General features: G+C 35.4%; 2 protein-coding genes across 2 annotated transcripts in view; one reads left to right on the forward strand and one right to left on the reverse strand.

Annotated features, from left to right (window-relative positions):
* LOC149779577 (CCR4-NOT transcription complex subunit 9) overlaps window positions 1–5,336 on the forward strand; it is a 64,390-nt gene extending 59,054 nt beyond the window's left edge. The window contains exon 9 of the mRNA XM_089940324.1: window positions 1,533–5,336. Within this exon, the coding sequence (XP_089796450.1) occupies window positions 1,533–1,701 (169 nt within the window). The 3' untranslated portion in view covers window positions 1,702–5,336. The remainder of the gene's footprint in view (window positions 1–1,532) is intronic.
* An 860-nt stretch (window positions 5,337–6,196) lies between these two features.
* On the reverse strand, window positions 6,197–16,035 carry LOC149779578 (partner of Y14 and mago-like). Its single transcript, XM_089940325.1, has 3 exons — window positions 15,946–16,035; window positions 13,212–13,308; window positions 6,197–8,783 (listed from the first exon to the last, which is right to left on the reverse strand). The coding sequence occupies exons 1-3, from the start codon at window positions 15,995–15,997 to the stop codon at window positions 8,321–8,323; spliced, it is 612 nt and encodes a 203-aa protein (XP_089796451.1). The 5' UTR covers window positions 15,998–16,035; the 3' UTR covers window positions 6,197–8,320.
* Window positions 16,036–16,247: the final 212 nt, after the last annotated feature.

Consider the following 16,247-nt stretch of genomic DNA (forward strand, 5'->3'; position numbering starts at 1 on the left):
CTAACTCACCCACGTTCGTGATGATATAAGAATGTGTTCGAAGTTGGATCAAAATTGGACCAGAAATCTGGCATCCAGTGGTCAGTCAATCAGATACAAGGTTTCCTCATTAATATAAATGGATCTCACTCATTACTGAACTTGACTAAAAGTTTGATATAAGCCCATATTTCAAAACTGATGAAAGTTGGATCAGAAATATTACTTCCAGTGTGGTAAGAAGCTCATGATGAAATGCAAGATCACCTCAGTAATATGTGGGTATCTCATTAATGAACTAGTTCAGCCTTTTGGTGCATATATTCCACTTTTGTTTAAACTCGGATCAGAAACTTGACCACCAGTGGTAATATGGTTGATCATATGCAAGATTACCTCATTAATATGCATGTATATTGCTCATTGTCAAATCAGTCCTTGATGACACATCCCCATATTTCACATTTGATTAAAATCAAATCAGAAGTGCGGATTACAGTGTCATAACAAATGCAGGCAGTCAGAAGCAATGTCATCTCATTAATATATCTCTCCCTCGTTATTGAACATGTCTTTATCTTGGTGATATAAGCATTCTAAGTGTGATCATAATCAGATAAAAAATGTGGCCTCCATAGTGGTGATATGCTCAGTCAGTCATGTACAGTATCACTTCATTAATAATAATTTCTCAATGTGTAAACAGTTTACATAACAAAGATGATGCCGTTTAATGGAATTGATAAAAAACTTAATCATTCCCCCTATATACCCATTAGGCTTACTGAACATCTGACAGCTATTATAATATGCATGCCATACTTCGCTCCACTTGCGATTCTTTTATTTCTTGTATGTCTTTTACTGCTTTGTTTGACAGAATTCAGTTTGTAAGACAGGTTATTGTTGAACGTGTCCCAGTTTGAGTAAAAAAATTCCTATGATTGTCTTGATACAGTTTCATATTGTTATATATATGATTGTGATTAAATATTGAGAATGGAACAGGACACATTGCCTAGAAATGCATGTAGGATGCTGTTGTAGAAATCAGCTAGATCAAAGAAGCTGTAGCACTTGGCTTACAAAGTTGAAAAGGTGTTTGTTTAAAATAAATGTTACTAAAATAAATGTTACTAATCAAAGGTTCTGTTAAAAATTATGTTTCAGAGATGCAAATGTGGTTTAAAATTGTTCTCAGCATTATTAGTAAATCAAACATGTTTACTGTTTTGTATTGTGCACTATTACCAAATTATTTTTTTAAAGACTCATTAAAATAAAAATGAACGCATGTAAAAGCTAATATATTACCAGATTACAGAAATTATGTCGATTTATCAAATGGCATTTTTGATCCCCATGAATGAAACAAGAAAATGGGTGGGAGGAACTGCTTGATTGTATGTGACTAATGTTTTTGTTTTTTTTGATCTTTAAATTCATGGTTTGGGGCAGTAAAGAAATTTTTAAAAAATTGGTACCCCATGAAATTTTTTGATTCTACAGTATTATACCATTTTTCTTTATTATATTTTTCTTCATCTTTGCAGAGCCAGAGAGGCTCTCAGACAGTGTTTACCAGACCAATTGAAAGACTCCACATTTGCTCAGTGTCTCAAGGATGACAACTCCACGAAACGCTGGCTTATACAGCTTCAACAAAATCTGGAATCTCCAGGAGTCCCTGATCCCAGGAGCATGCCCCTTCATCCCCAGTGAGGTCATATCTCCAAAGATATGCAATTTTAAGTAGCATTCGTTGGGACAGCTCTGGCAGAAAAGTCTGAAATGGAATACGTTTGATTTCAAGTGCCTTCATACAAAATTTGAAGTTTTTGAACTTGCAATAATATTTAAATTAGTATTAAAAAATCATTAGTGAAGTATAATTACCAACTTCTGTCTTTGGTGAAACTGCGGACATGGTCTTTACTTTCATTGTAGGGAATTTACTGTCACATAATTTGTAAATAATAAAACTTGTGGGTAATTATTTTGGAACCTAGCGTACAAGTATTTGTTAGCAACGACAGCACTGTTTTGCTTATGAAGTTTTGAGATACAGAGAAATATATTCCTTAATTATACTTCTTTACAACAGCTACAGAATGCTGTGAAAGATGTAATCACGGTCAGTTTAGATGAAATTTTTTTATTACTTATAAAACTTCTATGAAATATGCACCTGTTCATGTCAATTTGCAGCACGATTTTGGAATTTGCTGGCTTTTTTGCTGTCTCAAGCTGAAATATTACTGACATGATTGTGTGCAATGTAATGGGAAAATAAAGTAGATGGTACAAGTAAAATGTCAGTGCCTGTGGGACATTATTCTACTAATGTTTTTTTCATCTGTTTTGAATTTTTATGTTAGTATGAGGATTACTAGCGGAGACGAGTTCTGTGTCTCGTTGATTTGCCTTAGAGTTGTAATACAGTGGCCAACAGTTCGGATAGTTTTATTGTTCATTCATTGCAATGGTTTTATGCCAAATGGCTTTTTGCTAAACAGCTTTTTGCTAAACTTATTTCCTGGTAGAGCAAAATTTTTCATCCCAAGAAAAGAGGGAGCACAAAGGTCAACCTATTACAGTATAATTAGAAAAATATTTTTTTTTTAAATTTTGAAAGAAAAGATGGAGCAAGAAATTTTTAATTTAGATAATCCACAAGGTTATGTTACATCTTCTGATGGTTTGGTGTTGTTGAGTGCATATATATGTATATGAGAGAAAGAGATTAAGTAGATATATTAACCCTGACATGTCTATCAGTAGTTTCCTAAAGTCCAATCTGTAATATTAGCCACCTGTCCATAGTTTGCTATACCAACAGTGACAGCTGATCTGTCAGCAGCAGTTTTTCAAACAAATGTTAACTAAGTATACTTGCAGCAATTTGTAGCATCACTTAGGCCCAAAGTACCTGTTCTCCCCCCTTTTTTTTTCCACAGTAGTTTGTATGAATTGGGTAAAGAAAAGTCACCAACCTTCATACATGCCTTCTTGTCCATTAAGACCATCTTGTCTTTTATTGTGAGTGATGATAAAAACCAGTTCTTTATTTTACCTTACAAGAGTTTATCACATCAAACTAGTGGATTTCACAACATAATAGCCACACTATGCTTCCCAACCTTTTAAAATATGAGGACCTATTCTTAACTTCAAAAAATGTCACAGACCCCCACATTCTAATATTTCTAATTTTTGGTTCCGTTAATTGAAAAAAATACATAATGACAAAAATCCTTTTATGAACTCAGTAACTGTTGTAAATGAATTCAAATTTTATTCATCACAACTATAAATACTTACAGTTGAAAATTAGTAGAATATGTGCGAGACATCGTATAGTCAGTCAGTCACAGACCCATTTGGAATAACCCCAGGGGTTTGCTGCCCACAGCTTGGGAACCACTGTAGTAAGGCATTTAAGCACTTAAGTGATAGAGCTGAAGAACCTTATAAATGAATAGAACTTGGGCAAGCAGCATCTTTGCATAAAAATCGGTACCTTAAACTGTACCTTATATTTTGGTAATGTATACTATAGAAACTATGGTGAAATAATAAAAGTAAACATGCCAAAGAGAGAGAGGAAAGAGAGAGAGAGGGGGGAAAGAGAGAGTGAGGATGGATGTGGAACTGGTATTAATCAGGTATGAAATACTTGCAGTCAGGTGATTGCTAGTCATCATGTACAGAAGTAATTAAGATACTGTACAGTGGGTCAATTAGTTCTTGAGAAATTTAAGGAATTTAGTGGTCTCAGAGTGAGACCACAAAAACAAGTTGTCAAAATTAGTTACCTGTTGAAATGGATGCAGCCAAAATTTGTATCACTTCATGAAAGTTAAAAATCATTGTGACAAAACAGCCCTTAATTTTGGTTGAGAATGCTTCAGTATTCTTTATTCTTACAATATGTGGTAAACTCAGTTACTTGAAATAGCATCTTAAATGTTTCTTCCATGGGGTGCAGAATCTTGGATACTGGTACATAAATTTGTACGAGTCGGTTTTATTTTCACTTGAATAAAAGATCTTGCTAATCTGTAATTGCAACAAATAAAATGTGTGCCAAGATATCCCTCTCCCCTTTCGAGACAAAATTACTGAATTTTAAATTTGTGAAAATAATCAGGTATTTGTTGAATACTCTTGTGCAAATTCTTGTCATCGACATTTTCAGACTGATGGCAGTTGAAAGGCTAGCCCAGAATCTCATTAGATTTATACAGATTTAAAAACAATCATGCGTTTGAATAATACCAGTGCACCATTTCAATGGCATTAAATATTTATTTGCCACAGATATCAGAATTTAACACAGAAATTTTAATATCCCGTTTATGGATTACATCACGTTATAAAAATGTATTTAAAGATCCACATGTTAAAGCTATCTTGGATATGGTACAACCTCATGATTAACCAACTTGGTATATGTCTTAAGGTGGTTGTTGGTAAAGTAAGGTAAAACCAACTTGGTATATGTCTTAAGGTGGTTGTTGGTAAAGGAAGGTAAAACCAACTTGGTATATGTCTCAAGGTGGTTGTTGGTAAAGTAAGGTAAAACCAACTTGGTATATGTCTTAAGGTGGTTGTTGGTAAAGGAAGGTAAAACCAACTTGGTATATGTCTTAAGGTGGTTGTTGGTAAAGGAAGGTAAAACCAACTTGGTATATGTCTTAAGGTGGTTGTTGGTAAAGTAAGGTAAAACCAACTTGGTATAAAATGAAAGAAAAAGAGAGAGAGAGAGAGAGAGAGATGATTTGTATACCCTGGAGAGTTCTTTTCAAGGAGATTAAACTTTCTCTTTATGTTACTTTGCTTATCACTGCATTGGTACAAAAGCAGTAGAAAAATGCATATTGGTAACTGTACCACTAAAGCACTCGTCTTTTGATCCACCCAAATATATCCCATTTATTTTGATATTCTTTTTCTTGTTTTATTTTTTACAGGCATGTCAATTCTGAATATAAAATTGCATACATTATTCGTTTTGAACTTTTGGTGTTCTTTTGCATGCTTTCAGATAATTCAAGCAAGTTATCAGGAAATTCAGAGAACAAACGCTTCTTGTAAACATTTAAATCAGGTTTCAAGGCAACCCATTGAATTTGAGGCTTTTTTTAAGGTTGTATGGATCATGTAAAGAGGAAAATCACAATTGGATGTAAGTGGCCCTTGATCAGAGTTTTACATGATTAACACACAATGTATTTATGTATTTGAAAGATGATGGGCTGGGCAGTATTTCCATATTAGGTAATAAATACAGATACACTGTTTGTATTGATGATATATGTTATCTTAAGAAATAAAGTCAACAACTCTTTGAGAAATACTGTATTGTCTTCTTTTTTCATCATGTCCTTAAGTAAATGCACAAGTTGTGTTAGTTCTTGATAAAGATCTCAGTTCCAAAACTAAATTTTGTTTGGAGATTATTTCAGGTCAAGTCTTGCCATGAAACAAATGGGGATTTTAAGCGGTTCATCAAGGTTGGGGTGCCAGATGGTTTACATGAATATCAAATCACAAACAGAAACACAAAATTTATAATCTGTGATAAGTATTTGTTTATTTATGAGAGAAATATCAGTTGCTTTTGTGAAAAAATAATTACTAACCTGAAGTAGACTGGAGAATCCACAAGCATAACATGTAATAAATGAAGTAAATATTTGTCCATACTCATCATGCCTTCCATGGAAAAACCCATCTTAACTAATAGTTAACAAATAGTACGGTTACCAGCCTGAAAAATTCATGTGCAAAATACTGATGCCAAACATGGACAAGTAATATTATGTTACCCAATATCATAACTGTTTTCAAAATATAGACATTGTGCGTTTTCGTACTTGTGTACGAAAATGAAATAATGGAATAACAAGAGACAAGGAAATGTTAGCGAGTTGCTAAGGACTTAAAGCGATACAGTTGGAAGTCCTCCACCATCCATATGGGAATATATGCAGAGAAGTTTATTCACACTTGTTATCCATTTCATCTGTCTGTCTGTCTGTCTGTAACTACGACTCATCCTCAACAGTGGAAAATTGACAAACATGGAACACAAACTGCATGTATGGTAACCATCTTCATAAGGGGTATAATATTATATATTATTATTATTAATATCTCTTGCTTCTTTGAGTAGCTCCAAAGGATCAACATAAAAAAACTGCTAATGCAGCAACACTTTTGCAGACTTTATTGACCAAACATTTAACATATAGTATGTCACAAGAATATATATATGAGATTTCAGGTCATGATCCCTGGGTCACAGAAGGGGGTTGGCATGTCTGGAGGGGGATAGAGTTAGTTTTTTGGATCCAGTGTTAATTTATCACAAAGATATTTTGTACACTATGGCCATCATCACAAGATATGTAACTGACCAATACTAGTATTTACATTTATTTAAGAAAGAAGTATACATTTATTTTTCACTTGAGATCTATTTCTATCGCTGGGATAGGGATGGTATCCTGGAAATGGGGGGTATATTACTCGACATTCCTCCTGTTTACCATAAAAGGCATTTTCAACCTATTATTGGCAATATCATGCCAAGGAAATGGGAGATAAGGTGCCCTCCCCAATGACACACTATGGCAGCCAAACTGGGCTGCCCTGGTGGGCACTGAAGCCATGATTATGTGTCTAACACTCTACCACATAAGTTAGCTGGGATTGCTAAAGTGGAGAATATGAAATGCATTTAAATATTTGGCAAGAAACATCATGGAATTGGCTCTAGTCTTTGTTGTACTTCTCCAAAAATATGATTTCTGGAACACACACAGATTTGTGTGAATTCAGTAGGAAACAAGAGGAATGTAGATCTAAATGAACCTCAGTTCTCTAGCATACCATCCCTACCCAACGACAGAGATGGGTCAAGAGTGAGAAGAAAAAAAAACTACAAAACTCTTCATAAAATAAATGTAAATTCTAGTATTTGTCCACTTGCAAATCTTTGATGATAACCATAATGTACAAAGTTTCATAGTGATAAATTAGCATGAGGCATAAGTGGGTCTGATATCACTCACTTGGCTGACATTAGCCTAATAGCCAAATACAGGAGCAGTTGGTCAAGAAATCTGGGTCATTTGGGATGCTTTCTGTTTAAATGTTTTCAAGCTTTCAATTCCATATGTTATTAAAATAACTGTTTCAGGGTTTTTCTAGATTCTGTATTTTATCCATATCTGATCACACATCAGCATTTCCCCACATTATTTAAAGGCTATGTGTCAGGATGATTTGTGTCCCCAAAAACTGAAATACATATTTTTAGTTGCCACTCTGTAATTGTTTTTCTACTTTCAGTAATAGCAGACATACTTTCCGTAAAGTAGGGTAAAATTTTATTTAGTGGTTTTGGAGTTTTTCTTTCTTTCAGTTGTTGTTGTTGTTATAGGGTTTAATGCCATTTTTCAGCAAAAGATAGGCTATACATTGTGGCCAGTATAAATGGAAGAACCTGGGAAAACCCTGAAAAGAACCATCGATGAACGAGAAGCTAATGATGGCAAGCTTTCTCACATACCCACACTGGCCGAGCCCAAGACTCGAACCCACACTGAGGTGAGATGGCAGTGATCCGTAACGGTGAGCGCTTTAGACCACTCTGCCACTCAGGGTCCCCTTTCTTTTAGTAATGGTTGTCATACTTATGGCAGATTGGCATCATAAATTTGAAAAAATTTCATGTGAGGATGTTTTTTGTTCAGATTCTGCTCAGTGGTTTTGCAGAAAAAGTCGTTTAAAGGTTTTTCAACTGTTCATAAGGGTGGCCATATTTGATGGTGGATCGGCATCATTTGTATAAACTTGAAAACCCTTAAAGCAGAAAGCTTGGTGCCTGATTTTCCTGAAATTGTTCTCGTGGTTTTTGAAAAGTTGAAAATTACATTTGTTGATAGATACTGAATGAAGGGCCATACCATGAGCTCACTTTGCCTTATGACCAGGTTCGCTAAAAACTACTCCAGCTGTGTTCATATGACCATGTGCCAGATGGACAAATACCAGGTTTTTTATATACCCCAGAGCCCAGCCTATAGTGGGAGTCAGGTAGTGGTATATGACTGGAAGGACTTCGAAAACTTGAAATCCAAATGGCTTGCTGTAGACTGGTGATTTTGATTGGGCCTTCAATGTAGCATGAAAGCCAATAACCAGAAAACTTTTCTGATGTCAAATGTGTACCACATACTAGAATATCCCCTAGATTTAAACGCTCTTAACATTCCATTTTCTTCTTCTATCCTACTGAAACAGATTTATCATCATCAGAAACTATAATCTGTCATTTAAGTTCAAATTCAAGTTCCTCTATTTCCTCTTTTATTGACTGCTTCTTTTGTATTTTCTCCAACTGTTCCTTTTCTGGCTGTTTTACTTCCCCTGATACAATTTTTTCCTCTAAGGCCTCAATTTGTTTCAGCTTCTTTTTCAAGTTTCTCAGTTTCTTCAACACATCATGCTTTTCTCCCTCATTTGATTGGCTAGAATCTGTGACTGGCTGATTTGATTGGACAGGAGTAATTTTAGTACCAGCCAATTGGTTTGCAACATTATCTGAAGCATTTTCATCCTCCTGTTCCTTCTGTTGTTTTTTCTTCTCTTTTCTTTTGGCATTTTTCTTAGCATTTTTGGACACTCCAGATTTATCCTCCTCCTTTGCTTTATTCGCGTTAACATCAGCTGGATTCAGTCCAGGTGGAAGGGTTGGCTTGCTTTTTAACCACTGAACACCTTTATTTTCATACCTGTAGAGAGATATATAGATCAACAAAGGTAACCAATAATTATTCCAAATGACCTGGGCCACTTGTTGAACTCTGATTAGTAATATTGCTGGTATGTATAACATTCTTATAAACAACTCATAATGAATAAATTTCTATCAAATGAGAAACTCATTTTTGGACTTGGAATTTTGATATCAGACATTTCTAATATATGTAACATCTGTCCTAATAATATGAAGTAATATACATCTGTTCATCATATTCACTTCTGTTATCAAAAGAACTTGTGCTCCCTCTGTCGTATTCATTATAATATATTGTGTTGATGGTTTCACTATATTTATTGTCCTCAATACTTGGGTTCTGTATTGCTTATGTTTGATAGTGTCTAACCACATGTCTCACACCACTCATTATTCTTTAATACCTTTGCTTATGTTTGATAGTGTCCAACCACATGGGGTCATTCACATGACATCACACAGTGAGGGGGAGGGGGTCAAAAGTTTGTGACAAAGTGTGATGAGGTTGTTGTGGTTTTTTTTGAGAAATGTGACGTCACAATAAATATGAGTGTGGAACGCTTCTTTCAAAAATAATGTCAGAACAAAAAAGATTTTGTGACCTGCATCCTCAGTCCATTTTTATCTGCAATAGACAACAAATCTCTCATGGGTGACTTATATTAATATTGTTATAACAGATGAAATACTGGGTAATTGTTATAACCTTTAACTGTTTTAAACTTGTTTTTTAAATTATGTACCGGGTAATTCTTTTTTAATATAATGTAATAACACACTTTAAAAACAAAAAGTAGACTCAATAAACTATAGGCCTACTGGTGATTAAACTTAGATTTTAGAAAACGTAAAACAATAGGCTAACAAGTTAAAAGATGGTATTCGGTCTGCAGTGAACGTTTAATCTTTTAGTATTGTTTATGTGAAAAAACAACAACTGTAAGTGGCTGAGTCGCGCCAAGGTTGGGCCCTTTGACACTGCACATTAAAGGGAATAAATATATCAAATGTTAGCTTTTCTGTGTTCTTTTTCTCGAAAACATTTTGTTGACACCACTCAAGTGCTTGATTATAAACAGTCCTACTAGTGCAAAGAGTCTTTGAAGCTTGAAGACATTTTTAAAAAAGCAGTCTAAACAAGACCGGATGAGGGGAGATAAGAATTCTGGGGATTGAGCCAGCATGTGGCACTAGCAACATTTATGCTATTGAAACCACACAACGTAAGGTGTCCTGTGTTACATTAGTTTTAATTTTCATGACTTTTCAGCAGCCCATAGCAATGGATAAAAATAAATTGTATCAGTCTTTTTATTTAACGCTTATGTGCTAGCATATCCTACAAAAAACCAAGATGTGCCAAGATGAATTATTATAAAGTGGAATAGTATCAAGAATTACACAGATTTCAAATTGGCTGAAAAAGTTAACCATATGTTGCAAGAGCTCAAGGCGATCTCTGTTATGAGAAAAGATCACTTCTTAACTTTAAGACAAAACAAGTACCAACAGTTTCAAAAAAAGTTTCTACTCAGGATAATTTAGAGGTCAATGAACAACTGACTGATGTCTTGAATATCATTACTTCTGAAACATTGCCTTCTACAAGCCATTTGCCTACTCCGAAAAATGCCACTGTTCATTTTCATTTGAAGTCCCAAATTGATGTAATAAATTCTGACCTCGTTGGTTTGTATAATGGGCAGAAACAAGAACTACTTTCAAATGAGCAGAACTTAGAGTTAAAGAATAAACAAAAAAGAAAAACTGAGTTGGAAAAGAAACTAAAGAGGAAGATTATGATCAAAGAAAATCCCAGAAAGCAAGGGATTTGAAAAAATCAAAACTGAATGTTTATTGGAAGATAATTCTGAACTGCACACAAAACTGAATATCAGGACCAGATGTGGTCAACCAAAAAGCGAAGAGGAACAACCATTGCTTTTGCAAACTATACTGGATATCGCAATGCATGGTTCAGCTTCTCGTGAAAAAAGGCAGTTCAAAGTCTACAGAAGTATCAAAACCTTAGATCAATTAACAGAGCATTAAAAAAAAGATGGCTTCAATATAAATCGAAGTGGACTGTACCTTCGTCTTCTTCCTAAGCATAGTTTGTCATCAGAAGGTAAGCATCATGAAACCACTGTCCCAGTAAAGTTAGTTAGATCGCAAAATGATTATCACACTAAACATATTGATGGCCAGTTTTGCACAGCTACAATAAGACATTTAGAAGAACTGTTTTCCATGCTTGTACCGGATGAGGTTTGTTTTATCAGTCATGACACTAAATGTTGCATCCCAATTGGTCTGGGTCACTGCCAATAAGCAGAGTCCACTGCTAATGCATGCTGACTTTAAAGTAAGCCTTCCTGACCATGACTGGGTAGTTGCTGCCTGGCACAAGCTAATACCCTCGGTGTATGCCTGCATTGAGATCCATCGCAATGGTCTTGGAAACTGAGACGCTGTTGACCCAACATTTATAGCCATCTGATCTGGAAAACACTCTGCATCAATGGCACTCAGCCATGGATTTGACTTTGAAAAGTTGTGTATGACAGAATTCGATACCATAACCAGGACTGGTATTGATGAATTGGTCAAGCTGATTCTCATGTTTACTGTTGATGGTGGGCCGGATGAAAACCCCGGGTATCAAAGTCATCATGGTTGCCATCCACCATTACTTGAACTATGATTTTGACTCTGTCTTTGTTGCAACAAAGGCTTCAGGATGAAGTGCTTTCAACAGAGTGGAGAGAAAGACGGCACCAGTGAGCAGGGAATTGAGTGGATTAATATTACCTCATGACAACTATGGCAGCCATTCAGACAAATGAGGTAAGACAATTGAAATTGAGCTTAGAGAAGAAAAACTTTGAATTTGCCGGAAAAATGTTAGACAAAATATGGTCACAGTTGACTGTAGACAATTACCCAAGCATTGCAGAGTATATGCATCCATTAAATTCAGAGCTCATGGAACAGGATATATTGTGTAGAGATTAAAACTGGTGTGACACCCATGTCCACTCAAGCCAATACTCGCTTCAGATTGTGAAGTGTGACGACAACATGTGCTGTTTGAAAGCACGAAGCTCATACTTCAGTATGATAAAAGACAGATTTCTTCCTCATTTACCCCTTGTTCAAACATGTGAAGGGCTTAAAGTTCCAGAACGAGCTACAGATGGAGCCTTGTACATATTTCCGTCCTTATTTGCAACTCAAAGTCTCAAAATGCAAGACATTCTATGTGTACATATATCCACACACACTGAAATCCCTCAAAAAACCAAAATCATGGAATGCCAAAATCCTCATGTTTAATCCCAAATTTTTCCTTATTTTATTTTTCCAGTAAACCAAAACTCCTCTACTTAGAAAACTGAATCAATGTTTTAGTCCCAAATTTCAATTTACACCATCTTACCCACCCTTGCAATAAAACTGAAACTCACTTCAAACCCTTTTTTTAACCACTGAATACTTTGTTCTCAGTTTTAAAAGAGAATTTTGACATTCTGCCTATTTTTGTTTCAATCAAGTGTTAGTCTCCTCAGTTCTTGCTATAAATGAGTGCTATCTGTGGCATTTTTGTAAATCTTAGGTTTTTTTTTTGCAACATGCTTTGTAACATGTTGAAACATGAGAAGAACCAAGCCCAATTCATTTATAACAGCTTGACGTCATTGAACAATACATTAATGTTTTTACTCAACATAATACACACTATGGATGTGTGCACTAAATCAAAGGAACATATGATTTTGGATAGCGGATATGTTTCTTTTGTACATAAATTATTTATGAAGAAAGAAAAAAAATAAGAGTACAAGGTTAATTTCTTTCATGTCTATCAAATTTAACATAACATGCAGGGGAGGCAAATTCAACACAATTTATTGCATGTCCATACATTTTGTAATATATCATGTTGGTAACAGAAGTTTAACCATAAGTTATGGGACAGGAATTTCTTTAATCTTTCTTAAGACGTATGGTAAATAATGTAATCCTGCATGGAAAATAATTTAGGAGAGAACAATATATACTTGTAATTACAACTGTGTTGTACAATGCACATAAAACAATCTTGTTAAAGTAATAATAATAATAATAATAATATAGATTTTAGAAGGTATACCAGTGTCATTGGTCATCTGTGTGTGCAACAGCCAGTTTTGCCTTTTCCCATGTGTGATTGCTATTGAAAGTTTTGGCTTGTATAGATTTCTTCACTGAATTTATAAGTTTGTTTATATAATTCTCTTTATGACAAACACAATCTTAAGGTATCCAGTGCAAGGAATTAGAGACCAGTAGATATTTGTTTTTCCTTGTATGAAATACACATCAAACATACATCTATTAAAACTTGATTATTTTATTTGACCAAATTTCTTTCCTAACTTACGTGGGCATTTCCTCCTGTGGTATATAACCCTCTTTTACACGTCTAGGTTTTCTCCATGTTCCATCTGGCCTTCGACTGGCAGGTATATAAGGTTCACCTGCAAGGTGAAAATATCGGAAATAAATACGAACTTGCAAAGATTTACAGTAGGCAGCTTCAATTCCTGCAGTTGTAAGATTCACGAAATGCAAGAAAATTCAGCATCAAATTTGCAAACTCTACCTTATTTCTTCATTAAATCCTTCCAGTATTCAGAAAATTGTCACTTGTTTTTCAAGATGAGAAGAGCTTCTCTATTAAATTCTCATTTCTAAAATGGACCCTCCCATACAAAGTCTGTGAACAGAGACAAGTTTAGCTAACACTTAAACCATGCTTGTAACAGGAATACTTCCCACCCCATCTCCCCTGACACACACTATCCACTGACATATACTCTCTAAAAAAAATTTTTAATTTACTTTGGATTTGATGCCATATTTCAAAGCATTATATGATATACCCCTGTGGGGTAAATTGGCCATATTCCAACAGACATGAGCATTTATTTCCAAATCCATTTTGAGAATTGATTTGAAAAATGGTCACCAAAATGTTGATAGTAATAGGAAAAACAAAAAGTTCAGAAGGTGGGATCAAGAAAATTTTCCAATAATCACAGCCAATCAGTAAAGTGAATACTGTGCAAGAATTGCATGGCTTATTTGGACCTATCATAACCACATAAAGTGATCTGTCAACATGTTGTAATTTCGAAAATACTAAACTGCACACACTATACCTAATGTGTACAGACTATGATATATATAATTTGAGAATAAAACTTAGCATGTACATAGGAAAAAGGAAGAAGAAAAGAAGAAAAAAAACAGAAAAAAGAAACAGAAATAAAAGGGACCATGACAAGGGCACCTCATCATCTTATGACTGGATGACTGGATACATATGGATAAATGGGGGAAAAAATATGAGTATTCAAATACTTTGCAGCATATATGGTACTCACACCAAGATCTAGTTCTATGATGCAACAGTTGACCCTGATATTTATGTTTTTGGGTCACGACCCCAAAAACAAATATCTGGGGAGGCATCTGATATTGTAAGACTAACAAGATCCAATACATAGAATTAGATGCATGAACAATAACTCTTTAGTCACTGTGCAGGACTAGGTAAACCTCTAGTCTTACATGTAAGACCTCGACGCTGATATTTATGTTTTGGTGTCTGAGTCTTAATGCCTAACTAATGGCGCTGTTGTTGTTGTTGATGTGGGGTTTAACGCCATTTTTCAGCACACGATAGGCTATACATGGCGGCCAGTATTAATGGTGGAGGAAGAACCCGGGAAAACCCCAGAAAGAACCACCGACCCACGAGAAGCTACTGGCAAGCTTTCTCACATACCCACCCTGGCTGAATCTGAGACTCGAACCAGCGCAGACAGAGGTGAGATGGCAGTGATCCGTAACGGAGAGCGCTTTAGACCACTCGGCCACTCAGGGCCCCACTAATGGCGCTGTGTAGCATGCTTTGATGTCAACTAACATCATAATGAAAGTCAAATTTTCAGGAATATATCACACAATTGGCAACCAATAGTGACGCTTTTCTACAAAGTAAAGTCATAATGTTTTAGTCAGACTTTACTTACTCTGATGTCTTTTCTCTAATAAATTCAAATTCTCACAAAAGGAATGGTCCTAAAACAAAAATAATGTGCTAAGTCTTACATTGTAGGACTAGGCAAACGTTTCTGGGATTTTGAATTTTCAATTTTGGGGTACTTGCAATTAAATTCTAGGATTTCTGTTCACTTTGAAAAGAGGCTTGGGGTGACTGGTAGTCCAACGATGTAAGATCTCGGCCCTGATATTTATGTTTTGGGCGCTGAGACATAAATATCAGGGTTGAGGTCTTACACTGTAGGACCACATGGGCTTGTATTGTTGCTTACAAGGGAGGACACGTCTCTATCTGCTTGCACAATTTATTTAAGAATAAACGCTGATATTTCAAGCTAAGCTTTGCGTAGCTTAATAAATTTGGTACCGATATTTAGCTCAGGCATTCGACTGTGTATCCTATCAAAAGTTTGACTTAATATTATACTTTTAAGAAATGCCAAATCATTTTCCCACGCTACCGCTCGACATGGCCCTGATCGCGCCCGCTTTATATACAAAAACAACGCCCTAATGGAATACTACCTTCTCACTGACCAACTGAAAATAAGTTATAAATAAATACAGGACGTCATTTTCTTTTAGCCAGTGACAGGACAGTATTCCATTCAGCGCTTTGTTCCTGCATATTAAGCAGGCGCAATCAGGGCCATGTCGAACGGTACTGTGCGAAAATGATTTGGCATTCCTTAAAGGTATGATATTAAGTCAAACTTTTGATAGGGATACCCAGTAGAATGTCTGAGCTAAATATCGGTACCAAATTTATTAAGCTACGCAAGGCGTAGCTTGAAATATCAGCGTTTATTCTTAAATAGGTCGCGCGAGCAAGGAGAGACGTGTCCTCCCTTTTAGTTATTATACAGTACATGTATGACAGGTCACTTTTAAGCAACGATACGAGTCCCTGTGTGTAGGACTGATTGATGATTGGTCGCTTTCCATACTCTCGCACTTTCAGATACGGAACTTCCAACATATTTTGATTTCACGTGTTAAGCACAAAAAAAAGAAGATAAATCTGAGACTTTGTCGTCTAAATTAACCTGTTAATTCGTCCACGACGAGTCCAGCTCTCTGAATCGGTGCACTTGCCATGATTCTGTCGTTTGTGACACCGGAAATGCTTTCGTTAAGGGAGGCAACTATGTAACTCCTACTTTCGGTTAGCACTGGTATGCGACTCATTTAAAGATTTCATGCGTTTTGTTTCAAACTTTATTTCTATATTTATTACTTTTTTAAATATAATATTTAATAATGTCTGTAAATCAACCTATAATTTCGTCAATTTCACGCAAAATATTGATTCCAAAACACATAGGATATTTTTCTGTGACGGAGGTGC

The sequence above is a fragment of the Sinohyriopsis cumingii genome, chromosome 17 (genome assembly GCF_028554795.1).
Source record: "Sinohyriopsis cumingii isolate HCF-2022 chromosome 17, ASM2855479v2, whole genome shotgun sequence".
NCBI lineage: Eukaryota > Metazoa > Mollusca > Bivalvia > Unionida > Unionidae > Sinohyriopsis > Sinohyriopsis cumingii.